Source organism: Balaenoptera musculus, chromosome 4 (assembly GCF_009873245.2).
Source record: "Balaenoptera musculus isolate JJ_BM4_2016_0621 chromosome 4, mBalMus1.pri.v3, whole genome shotgun sequence".
Lineage (NCBI taxonomy): Eukaryota > Metazoa > Chordata > Mammalia > Artiodactyla > Balaenopteridae > Balaenoptera > Balaenoptera musculus.
The window spans coordinates 103,150,138-103,172,103 of NC_045788.1; the positions used below are offsets into that span (position 1 = coordinate 103,150,138).

At 35.2% G+C, this 21,966-nt stretch overlaps 1 protein-coding gene across 1 annotated transcript in view; it reads right to left on the reverse strand.

Annotated features, from left to right (window-relative positions):
* Nucleotides 1–5,590: 5,590 nt before the first annotated feature.
* Nucleotides 5,591–21,966, reverse strand: part of EPHA3 (EPH receptor A3) — a 361,303-nt gene continuing 344,927 nt past the window's right edge. The window contains exons 16-17 of the mRNA XM_036851795.1: nucleotides 14,836–14,991; nucleotides 5,591–8,305 (exon numbers count right to left, since the gene is read on the reverse strand). Of these exons, the coding sequence (XP_036707690.1) occupies nucleotides 8,200–8,305; nucleotides 14,836–14,991 (262 nt within the window). The 3' untranslated portion in view covers nucleotides 5,591–8,199. The remainder of the gene's footprint in view (nucleotides 8,306–14,835; nucleotides 14,992–21,966) is intronic.

Sequence of the window (21,966 nt, forward strand, 5' to 3'; positions counted from 1 at the left end):
GTACATATATATGTACATATATGTAATAGAAATTATGAATCAGGTTTAAAATTCTTATTTGTTGTTATCATTACTGTTGTCACTTTTATTAATTCTAATTTAAGTGGAAAATTATCTTTGTTCAAAAGAAGAAAGAAAATAGCCCACTTAGTGGGAAAATTTGATTTAATTATGACTATTCTCCATCAACTTGTAACTGGGTTTTCCCAGAGAATTTCAGGGTGAGGACTTCTGTAAACTCCAAAATCTTTGTTTAATAGTGTATTTAACTCTACCACTTATTTTCCTGAATTGTGTCTAGATCCCCTGGGTCAAGAGAATGTGAATCCCAGATGCCCTATAAGAAGGGTAGTTCTTAGTACGCATGTTGGTGTTATTTGTACATAGTAAGAGAGTAGAAAGGATAAGAATAGCTTTGGCATTTACCTTGTTAAATTTTTATAGCTAAGCTCTGGTTCAAGGGTCTACTTAAACGACTTAACTGTACTAAGAAAAATGAGAGCATTGAGACCTATGAAAGGAGTCCACAAAATTCTATGAAAATGAACCAGTTCTAGGAGAAATCAGTATGTTTAATGATCCAAGATACACAACTGGAACATTAACTAGTTTTTATTGACCTGAAGAAAATTTATACTTTTTCTTATAAGAACAAAAAATCTTCAGGGACATCCCTCTTTATTATATTATCAAAAAAAAAATAGTTTTAATACTTTAAATCAAAAAATTTTGAATGCTTATTTTATATAAGGCATTGCAATGGGCAAGGGGACACAGTGATTTACAACACATAGTTCCTGTTCAAGGAACTCTCATCCAGGAGCGGGGATGGGGCATAAAGAAGAGGCAACTTCAGTATAAGATGATAAGTGCTGTGCAGGCTCAATCACAGGGTTCTTTTGCTGCATACACACACACACACACACAAAGGACACCTAACCCAGTGCTGGGAAGATAAGGAGACCTGAAGAATGAATAGAGATTGGCTCAGTGATTCTGGACAAATGAACAGAAAGTTCAAAGGCTCTGATGCATAAAAAAGAAACAAAAAACATGTGGCATATTCAGAGAACCGCAAGTGGTTCAGCACAGTTGTATACAGTATGAAGAGATAGCGGACAGACTGGAGAATATAGAGAGAAGTAGGGTTTTATCCCAGGCAGGTCTTATGTACCAATACTAAAGAGTATTCTGTGTTCTAGAAATGATAAGTTGACAGCTGCAGGCTAAGTTCAGCACTTAGCTGTGTCTTCCTCATTATTAGATGGGTGATCACATTTAAAATATATAAAAAATTCTCACAAAAACTCAGATCAGAAATTCTCTTGAAAGATCAGGAATTAACACTGGATTCTTGTAGCCTTATTGCTGAGAAGCTGCTTCTGGAGGAACGAAGGGTGCTTTTACGGGTCACCACGCTCTCCACTTGCTTCACTCATTTATATAACCTGCCAGGCCCCTGAGGCATTTGCATTTGCAAGTCTCCTGAGGAGAAACTACAAAACTAAATTTGCTTCAGTATATTAGTCTGACTGATATTGGAGATATCAGGGCTGGAGTCAGATGAATTACTTAAGAGATTCCTTCAGTAATCTAGACAGATAATGGGGGCCCAACAGAGGCTGTGGTGGGACGTAAAGAAGCAGACACCAAGAAGGAATTAGACCTGCAAGAAACTTTTTGGTGGGCATGCCGGTGAAGGATTGGGACAGGGGAGAAAAGAAGGCTTGGAGAGCTTACAGATTGAAATACAGGTCTGACACCTACGAGAAGAAAGAGCAAAGGATGGGGATAGGATAGGAAGCTCAGACTGCAGTGCAGCTCTGAGAACACCTCAGCCAGGATGACTGCAGCCTGAGATTCAAGATTGCTTGTTGAAGGAGTCTGTTGGTTGAGAAGAAATGGCCTGGAACTAGTACTCTCACCACGCTTCACGACCTGGTGTAAACTAGGCTGGGGAGTTTGAAAACACAACAGTTTGAGTTTGTCAGCTAATTGCTCTCTTTCTAATAAATTCTCTCTTGATATGAGATCTGAACAGTGAATGCCCATAGCAGACACAGTTACCACTAATACATATTGGATTCAAGTAATGAGAAAAAAGAGTTCAAAATGGTTGCCTGTAGAGAAGAAATGGGTGGCTTTAGCAAGAGACTGATGTTTCAATCATAGCCTTTTGCCTCTAACACATTATATACGTGAGTAGAAGGACTTGTGGCGGAGATGGCTATATGGATTCCAAAAGCTCTTTCCTTTTCTATGTGAGCACACTACTTGCCCCACACTCTCTTTCAGTCAAGTAAAGCGGTATGATTGCGTTCTAGTCCGTGGAGAGAGGTAGTGATGTGTGCCACACACAAGCAGGGCTCATGACATCTGCCACAGACAATCCTCCCTCCACTTCACTGGCTGGAAGCAAAGGATTCCAAGGCTTTACACTCCACAAGATGGAGAGAGTGTGGGGTTTGAATCATTGTATAAGTGAGGCCACCTGGAAAATGACTACTTTGGGTTATTCTGTGTCTAAAATTGTATTTTTTAGTATGATAATCTACAGGTCCATCCATGTTGCTGCAAATGGCATTATTTAATTCTTTTTAATGGCTGAATAAAGTGAGTCAGACAGAGAAAGACAAATATCATATGATATTGCTTGTATGTGGAATCTAAAAAAACTGATACAAACGAGCTAATTTACAAAACAGAAACAGACTCACAGACTTAGAGAATGAATTTACGGTTACCCGGGGGGAAGGGTTGGGGGGAGGGATAGATTGGGAGTTTGGGACTGACATGTACACCCTACTATGTTTAAAATAGATAACTAACAAGGACCTACTGTATAGCATAGGGAACTCTGTTCAATACTCTGTAATAACCTAAATAGGAAAATAATTTGAAAAAGAGTAGATATGTGTATATGTATAATTGAATCACCCTGCTGTACACCTGAAACTAACACAATATTGTTAATCAACTGTACTCCAATAAATAAAAATTTTTAAGAAATAATAGAGATAAAATTGTATTTTTCACAATTTAAACTGTTGACACTTGGAGATTTATTATAGCAGCTAACATTAACCTAAAAAAGGTGGTCCAAGATAAAGATACATGTATACATACTACAAAAAGATATATAGATCTCTACATAGTATCAGAGACACCTTTTTCCTTTGAATTCTTTTTTCTAAAGCTTCAGACTCATATATTCAACACTTGTGAACTTATTAAAGTTTGGCTAGCAACATAAATTTAGCAGACTCATAATGTCAAACTAACCTCTCCTTATTCCCTACTTCTAACAATAGTGCCATCATTTTCACAAACATTCCAGACATTTTATGATTCACTTTGATTCTTACCTCTGGAACAACTCTCATGTCAAATTGGTAAATTCTGTTAATTCTCCTTTCTTTCTGTGTCTTTGTATGCATCCTGTTCTCTATATTCTATTACCACCATCCTAGAGTAGGTGAATAGCTTCATGCCTACAACACTAATACAGATTCCTAACATCATAGTCTACTTAACCTACAGCCGTTAAGAAGGGTAGTTTTTAGTACGCATGTTGGTGTTCTTTGTACATAGTAAGAGAGTAAAAAGGATCAGAATAGCTTTTTTTTCACTGTCCCCAGAGCATTTTGGGGATTACAGTAGCAATTATATTATGGAAAGAACACAGAAAAAGAGGATTCTAGTTTGAAATATCTGTTTATCTATTTACTAGGTTTACCTTGGGAAGGTGACCTGGACATTCTGAGCCTTGATTGCCTCATCTATTAAAAGTGGCTAAATCTATTCACAGGATTGTTGCAAAATTTAATGGAGTAACTTGTAAACGGTGAAAGCAAAACACCTGTCTCATAATAGTGCTTAAAACATAGTTATTGAATGAATAAATATATTCTTCTTTACCTGCTCCCTTTATCTCCTGCTTACAAGTTATTCTCTACTCCACTCAACATGATCGAATGCTATTTCTCCTTCAGGGAAAACTCAAATCTGATCTATTCTGTGACTTTACCTCTATGGAAATCTTGATCACTCATCTTATCTTGCCTCATATTGTGAGTCAGCAATGGTTTTCGTATATAATCATTTTCTTTAAATAGGTTGCAAATGACTAGGGACCTACTTTATACAAAGTATCAAGTGTTTCTTAGAACATTATTTGAAGTTTCAGTTCATTGGTTGTTTTTAATTTTTGTTTTATCTGGCCCATTCAGAATTCTTTCCTTCTTTTTTCATAAAAGATATTCTGACTTTCTTTTGGACTTAAACCTCTCTGACACCTCTGATCCCTGTGGATCAATTCCACATGATCCCACCCACTATCTCCAAAGGCAGGCTCAGGACTAAGAACTACCAATCTAAGTCATTCATTTTCCTGTCCAAAGTGATTCACACAGGGCTTGTGAGCCAAGCAAGGCTCCATGACTTCTACTGGAACAACTGAGGGACAGTAATTATCTCACAAGAATTATAATGTAGAATTATATTAACTAGAAAGCAAATACTGTATGCTAACACATATATATGGAATCTAAAAAAAAAAAAAAAAAAGGTTCTGATGAACCTAGGGGCAGGACAGGAATAAAAACACAGACATAGAGAATGGACTTGAGGACACAAGGAGGGAGAAGGGTAAGCTGGGATGAAGTAAGAGAGTAGCATTGACTTATATACACTACCAAATGTAAAATAGATAGCTAGTGGGAAGCAGCTGCATGGCACAGGGAGATCAGCTCGGTGCTTTGTGTCCACATATAGGGGTAGGGTAGGGAGGGTGGGAGGGAGATGCAAGAGGGAAGGGATATGGGGATATAGCTGATTCACTTTGTTATACAGCAGAAACTAACACAACACTGTAAAGCAATTATGCTCCAATAAAGATGTTAAAAAAAAAAGATATACAGTCATGCCTCGGTATCCACGAGAATTGGTTCTAGGATCCCCCATGGTGTATATCAAAATGCGAGGATGCTCTAGTCCCATAGATAGCCCTCCATATCCATGGTTCCACATCTGTGGATTCAACCAACCACAGATCATGTAGTACTGTACGTATTTATTGAAAAAAATTTGTGATAAGCAAGCCCACGCAGTTCAAACCCAAGTTTTTCAAGGATCAACTGTAGTTTGCAAATTAACCCAGTTGAGAGAAAAAATAGGATCAGTTAAGAAGAAAAAGAATAAGACATGCCTGGAACCATCTGTTCCTGATTTCTCAGCTAGGAAGTTTATCTCCAGACTTTTCAGTCATGTGGGCTGAAAATTTCCTTATTTTCTTTAAGTTATTTATTTGTTTTTCATCACTTGCAATTGAAAGAGAACTACCTAATACAGTTGTGTTTTTTAACCATAAAGATAATATTTACTGATTATTCTTCTAGCTGATTGATAATGAGATTTAAACAAAAAAAATGTGGATAACGTAACACCAATCCTTCCTCACTAATGGAGAAAAAAGAAACAGCACATTCTTCTTGACTTACATACATTTCATTATTTTGCTGTTTAAATAAGCACATATTTTTATAATATTTAAAAAAGGTTCAAAGACCACTTCTTTATTCCAATCTGTAAAAAATATTTTCGTTATGTTTATTATAAAAATATAAATGTTTCCACTACAAATCATTTTACATTAGTAAGAGGCCATCTACATTGTACAACATAAACTAAATGAGTAATGTTTTGAAGATACAAATTTAAAGTACATATATATTGCCAATCATATCACATTTATACATGGCTTATTTGATACTTAGTACAGCTTAAAGTGGGCAAGTAACCAAAAATAAATAATATACGTAAAACAAATTTAAGATATAAAACAGATAATATGGTACATGACGTTGCGAAGGAGTTGTGGTTTCATGTTTATTGAAAGCCAATGCAGTTTCTGTACAAAGAGATGGCCATTAGCATTCTAGTACCTCTACTCCACGGTTAAGAATCGTACACTGTTATGTTTACATATGTACAGGGTAAGGATTGTGTAAAGTAAATTTATAAGAGGTCAGATAGAAAAATAGTGAAACAATGAAGAGCAATATACTGCGTATACAATCTCAACTTTCAAATGGAAACCACAGCCAAAATAAGTGAAATAGATTCAACAATCCTCAACTTCTATTAGTTCATGAAATGCACAGATTTTGTTGCATATGCACAGACAAGTACCTAAGAAAGTAAATGCTAGTCCGGAAAAAAAATGAGATTGAAACCAGATTCAGATCTCAATCTAACATTCCACAACACAAAATGTTTGCTTAAAAATGTTTTTTTAGCTGCTTCTAGCAGGCTTAAGTGAAATTTGTAATTAATTTCATAATCACATATATCTTTTTAAAAGGTTCATGCTCTTATACACCCAATACATAATTCTGGTAGGATGATTTGACTATAAGGAATATTGCAGAAATTTGAGATACAATTTCATATATGAGGAACACAACCTAAGCCTTATTACACTAAATTTACAATAGATTAGCACTTGTGAATTTTGATCTGTGACTGTAAGCTGTGTTAGTGTTCCATTTTGCATAAGAACATAAAGGTTGCGGCATTGTTTTATCCATTCTATTTTGTGACATATGCATTTCTTATTCCAATAACATGAACATATCAGCATTAGAAAGAATATAGATATAGCTAAAATGTTGCTTCACAATATATTATGGCTAGATCTCCACCAGGTATATATTTCAAATATTAATGAGTATGCTCATATTTGACCTTTATGGAATAGTAAGTGTAAGTTCCTGCAATAAGAGATCTTTCCAGATTTTGAGTCTTGCTAGACAACCAGCTCTTTTGAAAATTATATGTTCAATAAGTGTCAAGAAGTTCAGTGCTTCTAAGATATACACCAAAACTACAATAGGTGCATTTCAGCAGAGACTCTTAAAGATAATAATACTTGCTATTGATGATGACAATGTTTAATGAATTTAACAAAACCCCAGTGAGGCAGATGAGTAGTTTAGTTATCACCATTCTCTATAAATAGCTCAACAAGTTTAAGCAAAGATATTAAGTGGCATTTCAAAGCCAGTCAGCAAGTGATTTTTTGACTCATGCTTCAGCTTATAGGCTATATTGCCAATTAATGCAGCAATGTAAATAGGATCCCAATCCTTTCCGGCGTAGCTATTCTCTATTCAGGAGTTCTAACGTAGCTCTTTTACTAATGGAAGGAATTGATGGTCTCCTAAGCACCAGAGCAGGGCAGGTATGTCATTGAGAATCCATTACACACAATCCAGTATATTACACTAAATTAGGAGTGTACAGTTTATTATAAAATGGAGAGACAAAAATGGATGGAATAATTCAGACTGTGAGAGATTTGGCTAGTGTATGAATAAGGAAAGGGTTTGGTATCTTTTTGTATATAGATATAGATACATATAAGGGGATGGTTAAAAATATCTGGAAAGAAACCCATCATTTTCTATGTTTCCTACTGCTGACAATTTGAGAGAGCATTTGGCACTTGACTGTCACAAATCCAAATTAAATCATCAAGGCATAAATAGAAAACAATAAAAACAATTCAAAAGAAAATAAATATGTACTTTTCTTCAAAATTAAAACATTTTTTACATGGTAATACTTAAGGAAGCTAACAATTAAAAACGTGTAGTACTTAAAACAACTACAAACTTCATTTCCATATGCCTTTTAACAGATGAAAGGGAATCATACAATGAAAAGGTAGTAAATATGGCCAGATAGTTTGAGGTATGAATTCCTCTATTTTGCTTGCTTTTAAAGAAACAAAATACCTGTTACAGATTTCTTCTGTGTATAAAAATATCACAAGTCTTTTCTTTTGTGGCTATTTGTAAACAGAGCCACCATGTTCATTATGTAATTTCATTTGTTTTGCTTTTATGATAGTTTATGATCAATGGCTCTATGCTAGTTCATTATTCTGCGTTGAAGAATTTTGATTTAATCCATCAACTAATATCAAAAAGCAATTACAAAACAAAATATACCCACCCACCCATTCACTAAATGATAGGGGAAAATAAAGAGCTTTTCAATTCCATTTTAAGGCATTTGTACTCGTATCTGAGTGTCTTATTGGGCTTGGAATGTCCACCAGTATTTCCAGTGTTGACATCTGTCTGCAGCGTGACGTCACATCTTCCACAGCCACCACCTCCTTCCAGAAATAGCACTTTACACTGGGACTGGACTATTCTTTGATTGTGTTTCTAGAGCTTTAATACTACTGATGATCTTCTTCTGTGGCCCAACCACAGTGACACCAACTTTTTTCATGTCACTGTAAAAAAAAGGAGAAAATTTCTGGTGAGAATCATGGTTTCCTGGATAGTATGTAAGTAGGAGATTTTCAATTAACAAAGCTTGTGCAGTTATAGATCCCAATGCTTTAGACATAACTTTCTGATTTTCGCACCATTTGTGTATTATATCCTGACTATTCTACCTCTAGTGGAAGAATATAGATGGTATAGTGGGTTGAATAGTGTTCCCATCAAAATTTCTGTCCATCTGGAACCTCACCATGTGACCTTATTGAGAAATAGGGTCTTTGCAAATGTAATTAAGAGAAGGGTCAAGATGACATCATACTAGATTAGGATGGACTCTAAATCCAGTGAGACTATCCTTATTTGAGAAAGAGGACACACAGGGACACAGAGAAGAAGACGATGTAAAGATGGAGGCAGAGATTGCAGTTACTTTGCTGGCATCCACCAGAAACTGGAAGAAGTAAGGAAGGATTCCTTCTTTTGGACTTTGGAGCAAGCATGGCACAGCCAATACCTTGATTTCCAACTTCTGGCTTCTAAACTGTGAAAAAATAAATTTCTGTTGTTCAGGCCAGTAAGTTTGTGGTAATTTGTTATGGCAGCCCTAGGAAATGAATGCAGATAGTCACACATTCTTGTGGGGCATTACCTGTCTCCCTTAAATCTGGGCCAGTTTGGGGACTGCTTTGACTGACAGAATATGTTTGAAGTGACACTGTATCAGTTTCTGCACTCAGATCTTAAGATACTAACAGATTCCACCTCTTATCTCCTGAGACACCCTCTCTAGGCCCCAGAGCTGCCATGTGAGAAGTATGACTACCTTGAGACTATGATATCAAAGAGGTCATCTGTAAGCACTTGGTCTACAGACCCAGCTGTATGAAGCTTCTGCACCAAGGCAGACAAGAGTGAAACCATCTCAAGCCCTCCGGACTAGACCAGATGCATGTTAGATGAATACCTAATTCAATACCAACACCAGAGCAGAAGAATCGCCCTCCTGAGCGCTGCCCAAATTCATGACTCACGACATTGTGTATACAATAAAATCGTTGTTGTTTTAGCCTTTTAGTTTTGAGGCAGTTTGTTGTACAGCCATAGATAACTGGAACAATTTCTTTAAAGTAGAAAGTTCTTTCAAAGTAGAAAAAATGGCAAGGATAGTTCTCTTAAGGCATTTATCAAAATTATTCAATTTTAAATAGTTAAAACTCAGAAACCAGGCATTAAAATAAAGATTATAAGAACATATAGAATTTCATTTAGGGGGGAAAAAGACTTAGCTAAACATGTGCAAATGATTAATTAAATATTCTTGATTTAAGTAATTCATTCATACATTTCATGTCTTTCAGGTCTTTACTCAAACATCCCCCTCTTATGAGATTTCCCTGATCCTCCTATTTCATATTGTAAACCCTCTCTGCACTCATACCTGCACTTCCTAGTTTCTTTTTTGTTTCATTTTCTTCCAAAGCATTTATCATCCTCCAGCATACTGCCATTTTTTCCTGATTTATTTTCTTTACTCTCTATCTTGTCCCACAAGAAGGTGAATTCCATGTGAACAGGGATTCTTGTCGGTTTTGTACTCTGCTTATCAACTACACCCTGAACAATGACTCTCATTTAGCTGGGGCTCAACATGTACTTACTAAAGAGTGAATCGATAGTCCAAAATATGTTTATCTGGGGAAGTTGATAGAGGATTAAGTGTCACTTGGCAAGGAGTGCTAGGCAAACTGAAAGTGGAAAGAAGGAAAAGTACACACATGCAAATACACGCACACACACAGATGGCGCCCCTTTATATTGAGCATTAAAAAAAGAATGAAAAGTTGGGAATTCAACCTCACTGAATTGAACTAATTGATTTCTTAAGAAGTGAGTTCCCTGGGGCGGGGAGTGGCGAGGGGTGGGGGGAGTGGTGGTGTTGGTGGTGGTGGGATGAATTGGGAAATTGGGATTGACATATATACACTAATTTGTATAAAATAGATAACTAATAAGAACCTGCTATATAAAAGTAAAATAAAATTAAAAAAAAAGGAGTTCCCAAGCAATAAATGTGTGCAAGAAGACAATAGGTAACTACTTAAGAAGCAATTTACACATTACTTAAACATCTGCTTCATAAAAGTAATTAAGGCTCAGTTGCATTCCTATCACCTGAGCTGGGGATGAAATCCTGATGCCCTACAGGTTACCCCCTGCTGCCATTCAAGGGTCTGATAAATTCTCTATGGACAACTTGTATTTTGCCTGAGGTCCTCTCTGATCACAGTCTTCAGCTACCTTGCTTCACCAGGAAGGCTAGTGGGGAGCTATGGTGACATCAAGCTTGCCGCCCTTTGTGTAACTGTGGATAATGAAACCTTCGTTTAGAGTAACATAGTCTATTTATGTTGACCCCTGCTTTTGAGAATGTGTGCTCTACAGGACTTTGATTCTTTTATAAGGATACCATGGATCTATCTTTAAAATGAACAACAAACATTTCCCTAGTCATCCTCAAACTATAACAAAGTCAGGTTATGAATCTAAGAGCTAGAAAACAGGACAGATATAAATGTATATAAATCAATAGATCCTCACTGTTTTTGTATTTCTTCTCTCATCTTTCTTCCAATTCTATATCATATTTTTTTATAACTTCCTGATTTTTTTCTCTGTCTCTTCATTTTCCCCTTCTTTACAAGCTTAAAAACAAAAATGTAATCATGGAAAGCAGAGAAAAAAAAATGTTCCAAGGTAATATACTAATTTCCTGAGCTCACTGAGAAATTTAAACATAGTAATATATGCTATGATGCCTGGCCCTTATTTCCCCTCTGAAACTGAAGCACCAATACCCTGGCCACTGGAAAAAATCAGATGTTGCAATTTCGCAGACCAGCTTGGGACAACTCTGAAGGGCCAGCCAAGCTCTAGGACTCTTGTTCCAGTAGGTAGGACTGAGTCTTGTCCTTCAGTCCAAGGCCCCCCATCACTTCTTTATGGATGTATGTCCCAAGGGCACCTGAAGAAATCTTCTGCATAAAACTGTTTCAGATTCAGTGTCTGGGAACCCAACATAAGCAAGTAGATACATAATTTTGTTTATATTTGATGCAAAGGATTATACTGGAAAAGGGAATTACAGTAACTATCCCTTTAGGTTATACCTTAACTTGAGTTTTTATGTACCCTCTACCTTCTTTTCCCACTACCAAAATGTGTTCTACCCACCACCCTGCCAAGTCCAAAATCTCTCTAAACATCCAGCTGCTGTAGTCTCAGCAACACTCCCCATATGCTTATCTCGTTAGGACTACCCTATTCAGAAGAGCAGTGGAAAAGTTCAAGACTAAAGAGCAGCTCAAGATCAAGACCAGAGGTTAATAAGCTATCTGGTACTTCAAAGGCAAAAGGATAGGTGATGACACTTTGAAAACGGCATCCAAGGGTGCAGGATAATGACATGTAGCAATTAATCTGCCTCCTACTCATTCCACACACTTAATTCTCTCTCCAGTTTCTACAGTCACTCTTGCCCTTTCTCATTCTCTCTTTCCTTCTCACATTATCCTTCCTAAATCCATCCTAGGCTATGAAATAATATTTTTAAGAAATATGTTGACTGAATAAAACTGCATATTTTTAAAAAATTTTATTTGAAAATTAGATGACTTGAGTAGCTGGCTTAAAAATGAGATCCCTAAACTAATTGAAATAAGTTAATATTTATTTGCGTATGAAACTCTTGACCTTTTCCTACGATTGATAGTCTGGATAGTAAAAAACAAATGTAATATCCTTTTTAAAGTATCTCTGTCTTATTCTAGAGAATCTCTGGAGTTATTTGGTCAAGGGAATCATTTCTGAATTGACTCTGTAAGACACAAAGAAAATAGGGATTGGAAGGAATCAAATTCAAACAACAAGCCTAAGACTGCAAAAGGAAGAATGAAATATCGAGTTAAATATTTTACAGCATTTAAGGTGAAAATGTTGCCTCACTAAACTTTTCCAAATTTTTAGTGTATTAAATATTTTTTAATTCTCGTTTTTACAATATAAACAAGGGTGGGTATGAGGTAGAGATTGCAGAGACCCAAGAAGTAAACAACTCTTTTCAAGGAGTTTTAGGTCAGTAAATGTTAATTCTATGTTGTCCCTGAATTGAGGAGAAAGGACAGAAGAAAGAACATTGAAATACAGAGAGATCTGAAACCATCTGGCTCAGTGTGAAGGGCAAACCTAAAAGAGCCGAATCTCTTAGGAAAAAATCAGTTTTCATTCATCATGAATGTACACTCACAGGTTGTTTAAACAATCATAACAATTAAGTGAAAATATTCTTACCAGCCAAAAAGAGCTTAGCATCGAATACTGTACTGTTGAGACAAATACATCCCTAACTTGGAAGTGTAACAAAGGCTGCCACTTTACCTTTTTAAGCAAATAGCTTTCTGACCATATTCATAGATTAGAATGTCTGACTATATTAAAATTGTGAGCTAGCAGTTAATCATATTAACAATGTTCTGCTTCATCCACTTCAATATAGTGTTCCATTATCTAAAAGCTCTGAGTGTTAATATTTTATTGAGAATAAACATTTGCCTTTGAAAATCTGGCAATGGTGCAGAAAATTTTAACTTTGTGCTTGTTCTTTGCTCTGCTTCTGTGCTCTGAAGCAGGTTTCTTGTATATCATAACCCAAACTGTTTACATTACTAAAATAAGAACTTATAAAAATATTTAAATACATTAATATATCCTGGGACTGTGTCTGATCAAAATAACTACCATAGAAACCCAAAACACACTGTTGATTGGGTCAGAAGTCTATTCAACAGATACTACATTCTATTTTAAACAGGAATGCCAACACATATTAAGTAGACTAGTGTGAGTTTATTTTCTAAGAACAAATTCTCCTCTTCAATAGTAATATACCCTTGCTATAGATCCTTTTGTGATGTTTGTGTTTCTGAATGGGATGCTATACCATAAATGGTAAACTTCTTTACCTATTTGTTAGGCACTTGTATCTCTATTAATTACACTACACACCCCTTTTTGACATCTAATCTATAGGTCTCCGTGGTGATTTTGTTTAAATGATTGACAAGATGACAATGAAAGTCCTTAAATATTCAACAACATTTAAATATTCAAATATTGGATATGACTTAAAGGAACTTGAGAGCACAAAAGGGTTTATTTAATGTAACAAAGAGCAAAGATAGAAGATTTTGACTCAAAGATGGATACAGTTTCCAAACAGACCTTGCAAGCTACAAAATTGTGGACAACTTTTGATGTATCTGCCCCACACAAAACCTCTTTCTTTGGAGCAGTCCTTTATCTTACTCTCAGGAAAGGACCCCTAGAGTCAAGTTCATGCTGTCTCACTCTTCCTCCTTTGAATAGAAATGATTAGCTCATGGCAAACATCACTTTGGAGAAGTCAGTCTATAAGCAAGACAGAGGCCATCAGAATGTCTCTCCGGGGGACTTAGAAGAAAGAGTTGGACCCTGGTCAGTTGACTGGCATACCAAGGTTGTATGATCTAGGGTTGAGAGAGTCATTTTCAGCTATGTGCATGGGAAAACAGAAAAAGTCACTGTGTAGAAAAAGAAAAAAATGATGCAGTCTCATTGGAAAGTGAAGTAAATTGTCTCTCATTCACAGAGAGATGAAGAATATGGCTTTCAGTTTTTCACTTCCTGTTCCCAATTAGCATACCTGGTGAATGAGGATGAATTTTATGGATTATTCACTGTGTTCTCTTGATTCCTTATAAATCCCCTCTCCTTAAGGCCATGGGTTTCTCATATCAAAGAATTCCTATTACCAAAGGATCCCTATTGTACCACAGGACCGCTGTCTAAGATGTATAGCATATTATACTTGATTATTATTGGCTTTTAACACATGAAATCATAAATTAATACTAATTAATATATATTAATTATGCATATTCTCTCTTCCAAACTGACCATAAGCTTTTTTAAGGAAAACCATGTCTTAAACCTATTTATAACTTTATTTTCTAGCATGAGATCATTCAGTAATAGATGACGGTATGTTTATTTAATAGCTATGAGAACTACATTTAGACTTTAGCATGTTTCCCTATATACCAGGTTATCCACTTAGTTCTCAATTTTCCATTTCCATAGAGGTTAGGCTTTGTTAAAAATAACAGAGAATCACAAATGCGGGGATATACAAATCATCATGCCATATCTGCTTATGTTTTAAATTAGGGGCTTGGGTTCTTTGGGGTTGGGTGTGGCTATGTATCTCTTGGTCTATCTGAAGGAGATCATAGTTCAATGAAGACACCTATTGTGGGGATCTAGCATGAGAGAGGAAGACACATCAACACACCTCAACCTAGAAGGTGTCCTTGACAAAGACCCAGGATCCAGCTCAGTGGTTACAGGAGAAAGTTAAGTACCTCAGAGATTCATCTAGTATTTATAATACATTAATCCTAAACACATATGTCCACTAGAAAGTTCAGTCAAAACTTATTCTTACTCCGTGGAAATCTTGGCTATGGTGTCACAAGAACTGTACTCTACGCCTGTGAAGATTTCCTTGCAGTGCACTGTCCGGACACCGTTAAGCCAGTCACCTGTCGTGCGGAAGGTAGTAATGTCGACGTTGCTTTGGTCCAGAAGAAGGTTTGATGGCCTGCAAGAAAAGAAAATACCAATGGGAGAGAGATCAGGAGTCAGCAGAGTTGCTGCGTGTCAAAATTCAACACCAACATCAGCAGGAACTTCCAGACTTCATGTAGCGTTCCTGATTATTTGTGAAATTTATCTGCCATGAAGTCTTCATCTGCTCAAGCTGGCAGCTTGCAAGAATACTGTGTAATCATCTTGTCTCAGTGCTCCCCTTCTGCACCCACGACTGCTTTTTAAATTACTGAAACTTTGCCAGTGAAAAGCATAAATATATCCATACATACTTTTATAATTTAATTTGTTTAACCATTAGCAAAGATGGTGATAATTTAGGTTACAGTTATAGCTGACACAACACACTGAATACTCCTCTGTCTGCTTTGGTGGATGGATTTGGTTTCCAACATTAAATCCTGCCTACTGGATGTTCATCTGTAGACACTGTGCAGGTTGCTGTCTAAGGGACAGTTTGAAAAACCTGGACTATACTTACAGCAGGACATAAAGTCAGCACGGACTTAAATAATGCCACAATGTCATTAAAAATAAAAATTACAAAAAGAATAGAAAAAAGTAGATGAGTAACAATAAGTGAAATTCTCACAAATATGACAACATCAAATAGATTTATAATATATATACAGAGGTAGATGATAGATAGATAGATAGATAGATAGATAGATAGATAGATAGATAGATAGATAGACATTGTGACTATGACTTTTATTGCACAATATAATCAGCATTAACAAGAACTTTTAGGATTCTTTATATAATTACAGGTCTTACTATAGATCTATGACCAGCTGCAAGATCTGGTGAATCAAAGGAACAAAAGAAATGGAGGAAACCATATTTTCATCCCTGAAGAACCAAGAGAAGCATCTTATTGGTAAACTGCCTGGGTTGCCTTTTCAGCTCTCAGTGGCCTCTTTGACTGTCCTTTGACTCATAAGCCTGGAACCAGTCACCAGGTGGACACTTGATTGTCCTTCACTTTATTCTTTCCTCTTAGGATGGGAGCTTGAGTAAATAGCAGTTACGAAGGCCTTTGCTTTGAGATGAATAATAATAGTAACAACAACAACAGCAATAAGGATTATATTGAACATTTATGAGCACTTACAATATGCCAATATTAAGCATAACACACAGATATGAAGGACTTTAATCCTTACATTAGTTAGGCACTGATGCTATGCCCCTATAATATATGTGGAAACTAAAACTAAAATTAAGCGACAAATCAGAGTTCTGCCCACATTTAAAAGGAATTTTTAATTGGGAGATTTCCATTGTTATTTTTAAAAATTTTTATTGGAGTATAGTTGATTTACAATGTTGTGTTAGTTTCTGCTGTACAGCAAAGTGAATCAGTTGTACATTTACATATATCCACTCTTTTTTAGATTCTCTTCCCATATAGGTCATTACAGAGTATTGAGTAGAGTTCCCTGTGCTATACAGTAGGTCCTTCTTAGTCATCTATTTTATATATAGTAGTGTATACATGCCAATCCCAATCTCCCAGTTTATTCCCCTGCCACCCCCCCTGCCCCCGGTGACCATAAGATTGCTTTCTACATCTGTGACTCTATTTCTGTTTTATAAATAAGTTCATTTGTACCATTTTTTAAGATTCCACATATAAGTGATATACAAATGGCCAAAAAGCACATGAAAAGATGATTCACTAATTATTAGAGAAATGCAAATCAAAGCTACCACCTCACACTGGTCAGAATGGCCATCACCAAAAAACCTACAAACAATAAATGCTGGAGATGGTGTGGAGAAAAGGGAACCCTTCTACACTGGTGGGAATGTAAATTGGTACAGCCACTATGGAAAACAGTACGGAGGTTCCTTAAAAAACTAAAAACAGAGCTACCATATGATCCAGTAATCCCATTCCTGGGCATATATCTGGAGAAAACCATAATTAAAAAAGACACATGCACCCCAATGTTCATTGCAACACTATTTACAATAACCAGGACATGGAAGCAACCTAAATGTACATCAACAGAGGAATGGATAAAGAAGATGTGGTACATATATACAATGGAATATTACTCAGCCATAAAAAAGAACGAAATAATGCCGTTTGCAGCAACATGGCTGGACCTAGAGACTGTCATACTGAGTGAAGTAAGTCAGACAGAGAAAGACAAATATCATATGATATCACTTATATGTGGAATTTCAATTACTATTGATGATATTTCTCCAACTCACTCCCTAATATACAAGACACGCTTTAAGTGTGAGGTTAAGATTCTGAAATCTGAACAAGCATGCCCTGAACCTGTGTGCTGTTGTTGGGAATACAAGAGAGAATTGTAAATTCATTTGGATTTTGATGGGGAGACATTAAATTTATCTAATAAAAATAAAATGTTAATTAATTAAAAATACGTTTAACTATTTATTTGATAAAAATGAAAATTTAACACAGTTTTAGTGCTCAGCTTAAGAAAACACTGAGAACATGACAGTTTGGTTCTGCCTATATTTGCATGCTCTGTGGAAAATATAGATTAATAACTAGTTCCCTCCCTGTCAAGATTTGTGAAGTGGAGACAGCTGAATGTGGAGCACTTTTCAAACTTCTTTCCATTAGACTAAATTCAACTGCTTCAATTCTCTCTATCTCAACTGTTTGAATTATAAATTAAAAATTAAAATTATGGAGTTTGTAATTTGTATTATGTGTTACGGTTTAGTTTTAACTAATCCTCACAGGTTATCTAAGAGAAAGAAAGAAACAGAAATTAGGTACTATTTTACAAAGCATTAATTTTATTTCCTTTAGGAATACCTAGAACATCATAAAATATAAATATAGCATTTTATACGTTATTCTCTTCTGGAACATATACATAAATAATTATCTATGATTCTTTAAATTACCTACCTGAAAAAGAAAAAAAAGTTTATTTTTTAAATCATTGAAAATGTCTTGCTTATGTTTTTTTTCTAAGAACTTGAGGAATTACAGATATAGATATACAACCCGGGGTCCAAAACATATACAATATTCTTGGGTTGTTTTGTATGACCATCATGAATGACATAGCCTTGGTCATTGGCCAACATTAGATATAACATTGGACCCATTGGATAAGATCAGTAAACAAAATTGATAGGAGTAGCATTACATCAGATGTGAGAAAATTTTATAAGGAAAATGAAGTGAGACCTAGAAAGGAGACAATAAAGTACTAGACTATCTACAGGCATGCAAGCAAACACACATACACACACACTCACACCCCACAGCTTGAATTGCTACAGTGGCTGAAGCACAGAATCTAATGTCGACTCTTGTCAACTCTCTGTCCCATGAATAGCAATACTTTTTTATTTATAGGTTTGCGGGTATGAAGAATCAAACCCCAGGACATTTATTCAGAATATTTATGAAGTATGCCTAATAGCAAAATGCAGAATTTTCCCCTCTCAATTCAAAATGGTTTGCATTTTTAAATTCAACAGTATAGTCAGACTCAACAAGAATTTAGAGAAAATTAGTATAAACAAATTGAAATAAAACAGGATGTGCGGATTAAGGATTAGGGTGACCCCAACCGAGTCTTTCTGTTTATTACTTGGATCAAAGTATAAGGAAGACAAAGAAGGACCTAAGTTTAATGCCAGTGACCTCGGAATAACCAGCCCTGCAAAGTATCATTTTTCCACTTCCAGGATTTCTCTGGGGAATTCAAATAAAAATTGGTTCCTTTCCTCCTCGGAGAGGACATCTGGTGAGTTTATCAATGGATAGGAATTTGTCTCTTACTGTGAAGAGCCTGTGATGTCTCTTCATGCACACCAGGGGAATGTGGGCTTTTTGAGCAGCTGCAGGCATTGGCGTTTTTTTAGACCCAGCCCCAGACATTGGGTCTGAAGGGGAAATTTATAGGCTGGGTGATGTGCACCGTGAGCTCACACTTTTACTAGACAAATTAGATAGGTTTCAATCCGTGCAGCTGTAAACGATGTCCTGTAGAGTTCCACCTGATCTTTTACAGCTTTTCATAAATCAGTACCTACTGGCCACAGACTGCAGTCATTAAAAAGAAATCATGGAAATTACATGTTTGCTCAGGGGAAACAAAAAATAACTTTCTTCACTTTCTTCCTCTCTCCTTGTATTTAGGTTTGTGAATTATTCTTTTGTGGATTTTCATACTGCTGCATTAAAGAGGTACACATATATTTTTTTTTTCCCATCAACTCCTATTTTATCTGTAAATGGTCATACCAACTAGCACCAGATACTTGGGAACAAATGTCAATAAATAACTGCTAGTCCCAAGAATATCTTCTCATAATGATCTTATTTCAATATTGCACTAGGATTCTAAACTCTAAAATTGAATGTTAAGTTATTCTTTTATAACATAAAAAGACTCCTCTGGGTTTACAGAGGGCTTTATTTTTTATGTATTAAAAATACTGATTAATACACATTTCTTGAATGAAAAAGTAGATGCCTACTGAGTCTAGAAGTAAATATTAATAATATTGGAGGTGTATTCTATACCACTATAATTACCTGTTTTTTGTCTGTGGTTGTGAATAGTTTCAGGGACCCTATTAAAACTTAAGGGTAATTTCTCAAAGGCAAAATGTTAATTATATCTACCTTTATTATTGCCTGAAATATAAAATAGTAATATACTTTTTCAATACCTTTTATAATTTATTGCTAACATTTTAATTTCAAATGTTGACATTACATTTCAAGGGGAAAATTTTGTATTTGCCAATTTTTTAAATGCAAATTTATGATAATCTTGATTTTTTTATCTCTAAAGTTAGAAATTCCAGATAGGAATAAATGAATTTAACTTGTCATCAGTAACTAAAAATAATTTTAAGTATATATAGTTCCCAACAGGAGACTAGTATATAAATAACACATTAAGGAGGAGTAAAGTCATTGTGTTTACTTTGATTGTCTCTAGGCTTTAAGGACAAAAATCTTAGCAGTTATAGCTATTACATCTGGTTTAATTTCTCCCAGTGGTAAAATTGCCTGCTTTGATTTTTAAGATTAAAAAAAAAGAGATCACCTGGGTATTTGAAATATTTGCTTCCCTCTAAAAGGTTCTGTATCATATTTGTTCATGAGGAAAGTCACCCTGTCAGTTTCAGAATTGGAGGTCAAAGTCATTTTGAGAAACAAATTGTTTTTTGGTCATCAGACTTCTCTTAAAGGATATAATATTTGTCACAACAGCAGTTATTCTCAAAAAGAATTATATTTTGTTCTTTTAGAGATGAGAAGTATTTTATTAATGCTAATTTAGTGCCATTAACAGGTAAAAATTACAAGTACTGCTTATTTTTGTTCCTATTTATTCTGCAACTTAACAAACATAAATCTCTACAAGTTAGCAATCAATGCAATGGAACAATATATTTTAAATCATTTCAATTAAATTAACTAAGTATAATTGGGTCTTCAGAATCTTAGTCCAAATATTTTAAATATATTGTTTAAGTCTTTATACCATAAATTCCTTTACCTTCACTTTAGAACCTTATTCCAAATAAATTGAATGTATTATTTAATTCTTTATGCCAAAAATTTGTATTCTATAAATTTACAATAGTCTTGAAGAATCCAATGCCCTGGCATGTGAATTTAAAGAACAAGTCTATTTCATTTTATATACATAAATATCCAAAAAAGAAAAAGGCATCTTACTGCCTGAATAGAAATGAATTAATTCATCTGTCATTTTTCTCTATTTTTAGTCTTTTAAAATTTTTAATTTAACCTCATTCATGAAAGTAATTTAATCAATTTATTTAAATCCAAGAGATATATTTTATACATAATGTAAAGCTAATTGTCTATTATATAATACATAAATATATGTAATAAATAATCATATTATATGTATTATATAAATGTATATTATATAAAACTAATCTTCAAAATAGTTTCTTTTAAAAATGAATTTTGCTGGCTTCCCTGGTGGTGCAGTGGTTAAGAATCTGCCTGACAATGCAGGGGACATGGTTTCGAGTCCTGGTGCAGAAAGACCCCACATGCCACAGAGTAACTAAGCCCATGAGCCACGACTACTGAGCCTGCGCTGTAGAGCCTGGGAGCCACAACTACTGAAGCCTGTGCACCTAGAGCCCATGCTCCACAACAAGAGAAGCCACCACAATGAGAAGCCTGTGCAAGGCAACAAAGAGCAGCCCCCCTCGCCGGAGCTAGAGAAAGCCTGTGTGCAGCAATGAAGACCCACTGCAGCCAAAAATAAATAAAATTAAATTAATTAATTAAAAAAATAAAATAAAAATGAATTTTGTTTATTTTTTAATTTGTATAACAAAAACATGTTTTGTTGCAGAGAAAATTTATCATTCTAAGGCCATTTTCTATTTATTTTTCTAGCAATATTTTCTATCAAGAATATCTTTAAGAAAAATTTCTCCAATTCTTACCAGAAGGAAGGGAGCTTTACTTTTACCCTTTTATACATGTGTATTATGACTATATTTTTCATTTCTTCTGAATTTCTCAAAAGCATTATTTTCACATTGCCTTTTCCTTTTCATCATCCAATTATAACTAAATCTCTTAAAATTTCATATCTCATCTATCACTCTAAAAGAATCAAAATAGTTATCTAAAGAGAATTCAATGTCCTTCTCATTGCTTATTGAGTGGCTTTTTTCCTCAGTTGTCTTTTTTTGCCTATGCTTTTGCACCTTTTGATTATACAGTTCATTCTATCCACTTTTGGAAAATTCCTTGGGCTGTGGTTTCTGTAATGGTTGAAGTCTCATTCCTAACTCTGGCTGTTCCTGTTTCTACCTACCATTTCATATTCTTCCGCTCTGTAATTGGTACCATTCTCCAAAGCTCTAAACAGAGACCATTTTCTTTCTCTCTGGGTGGAAGTGTATGCAGTGGGTTAATGTTCTGAGATAATAATTAATGTTGCATACA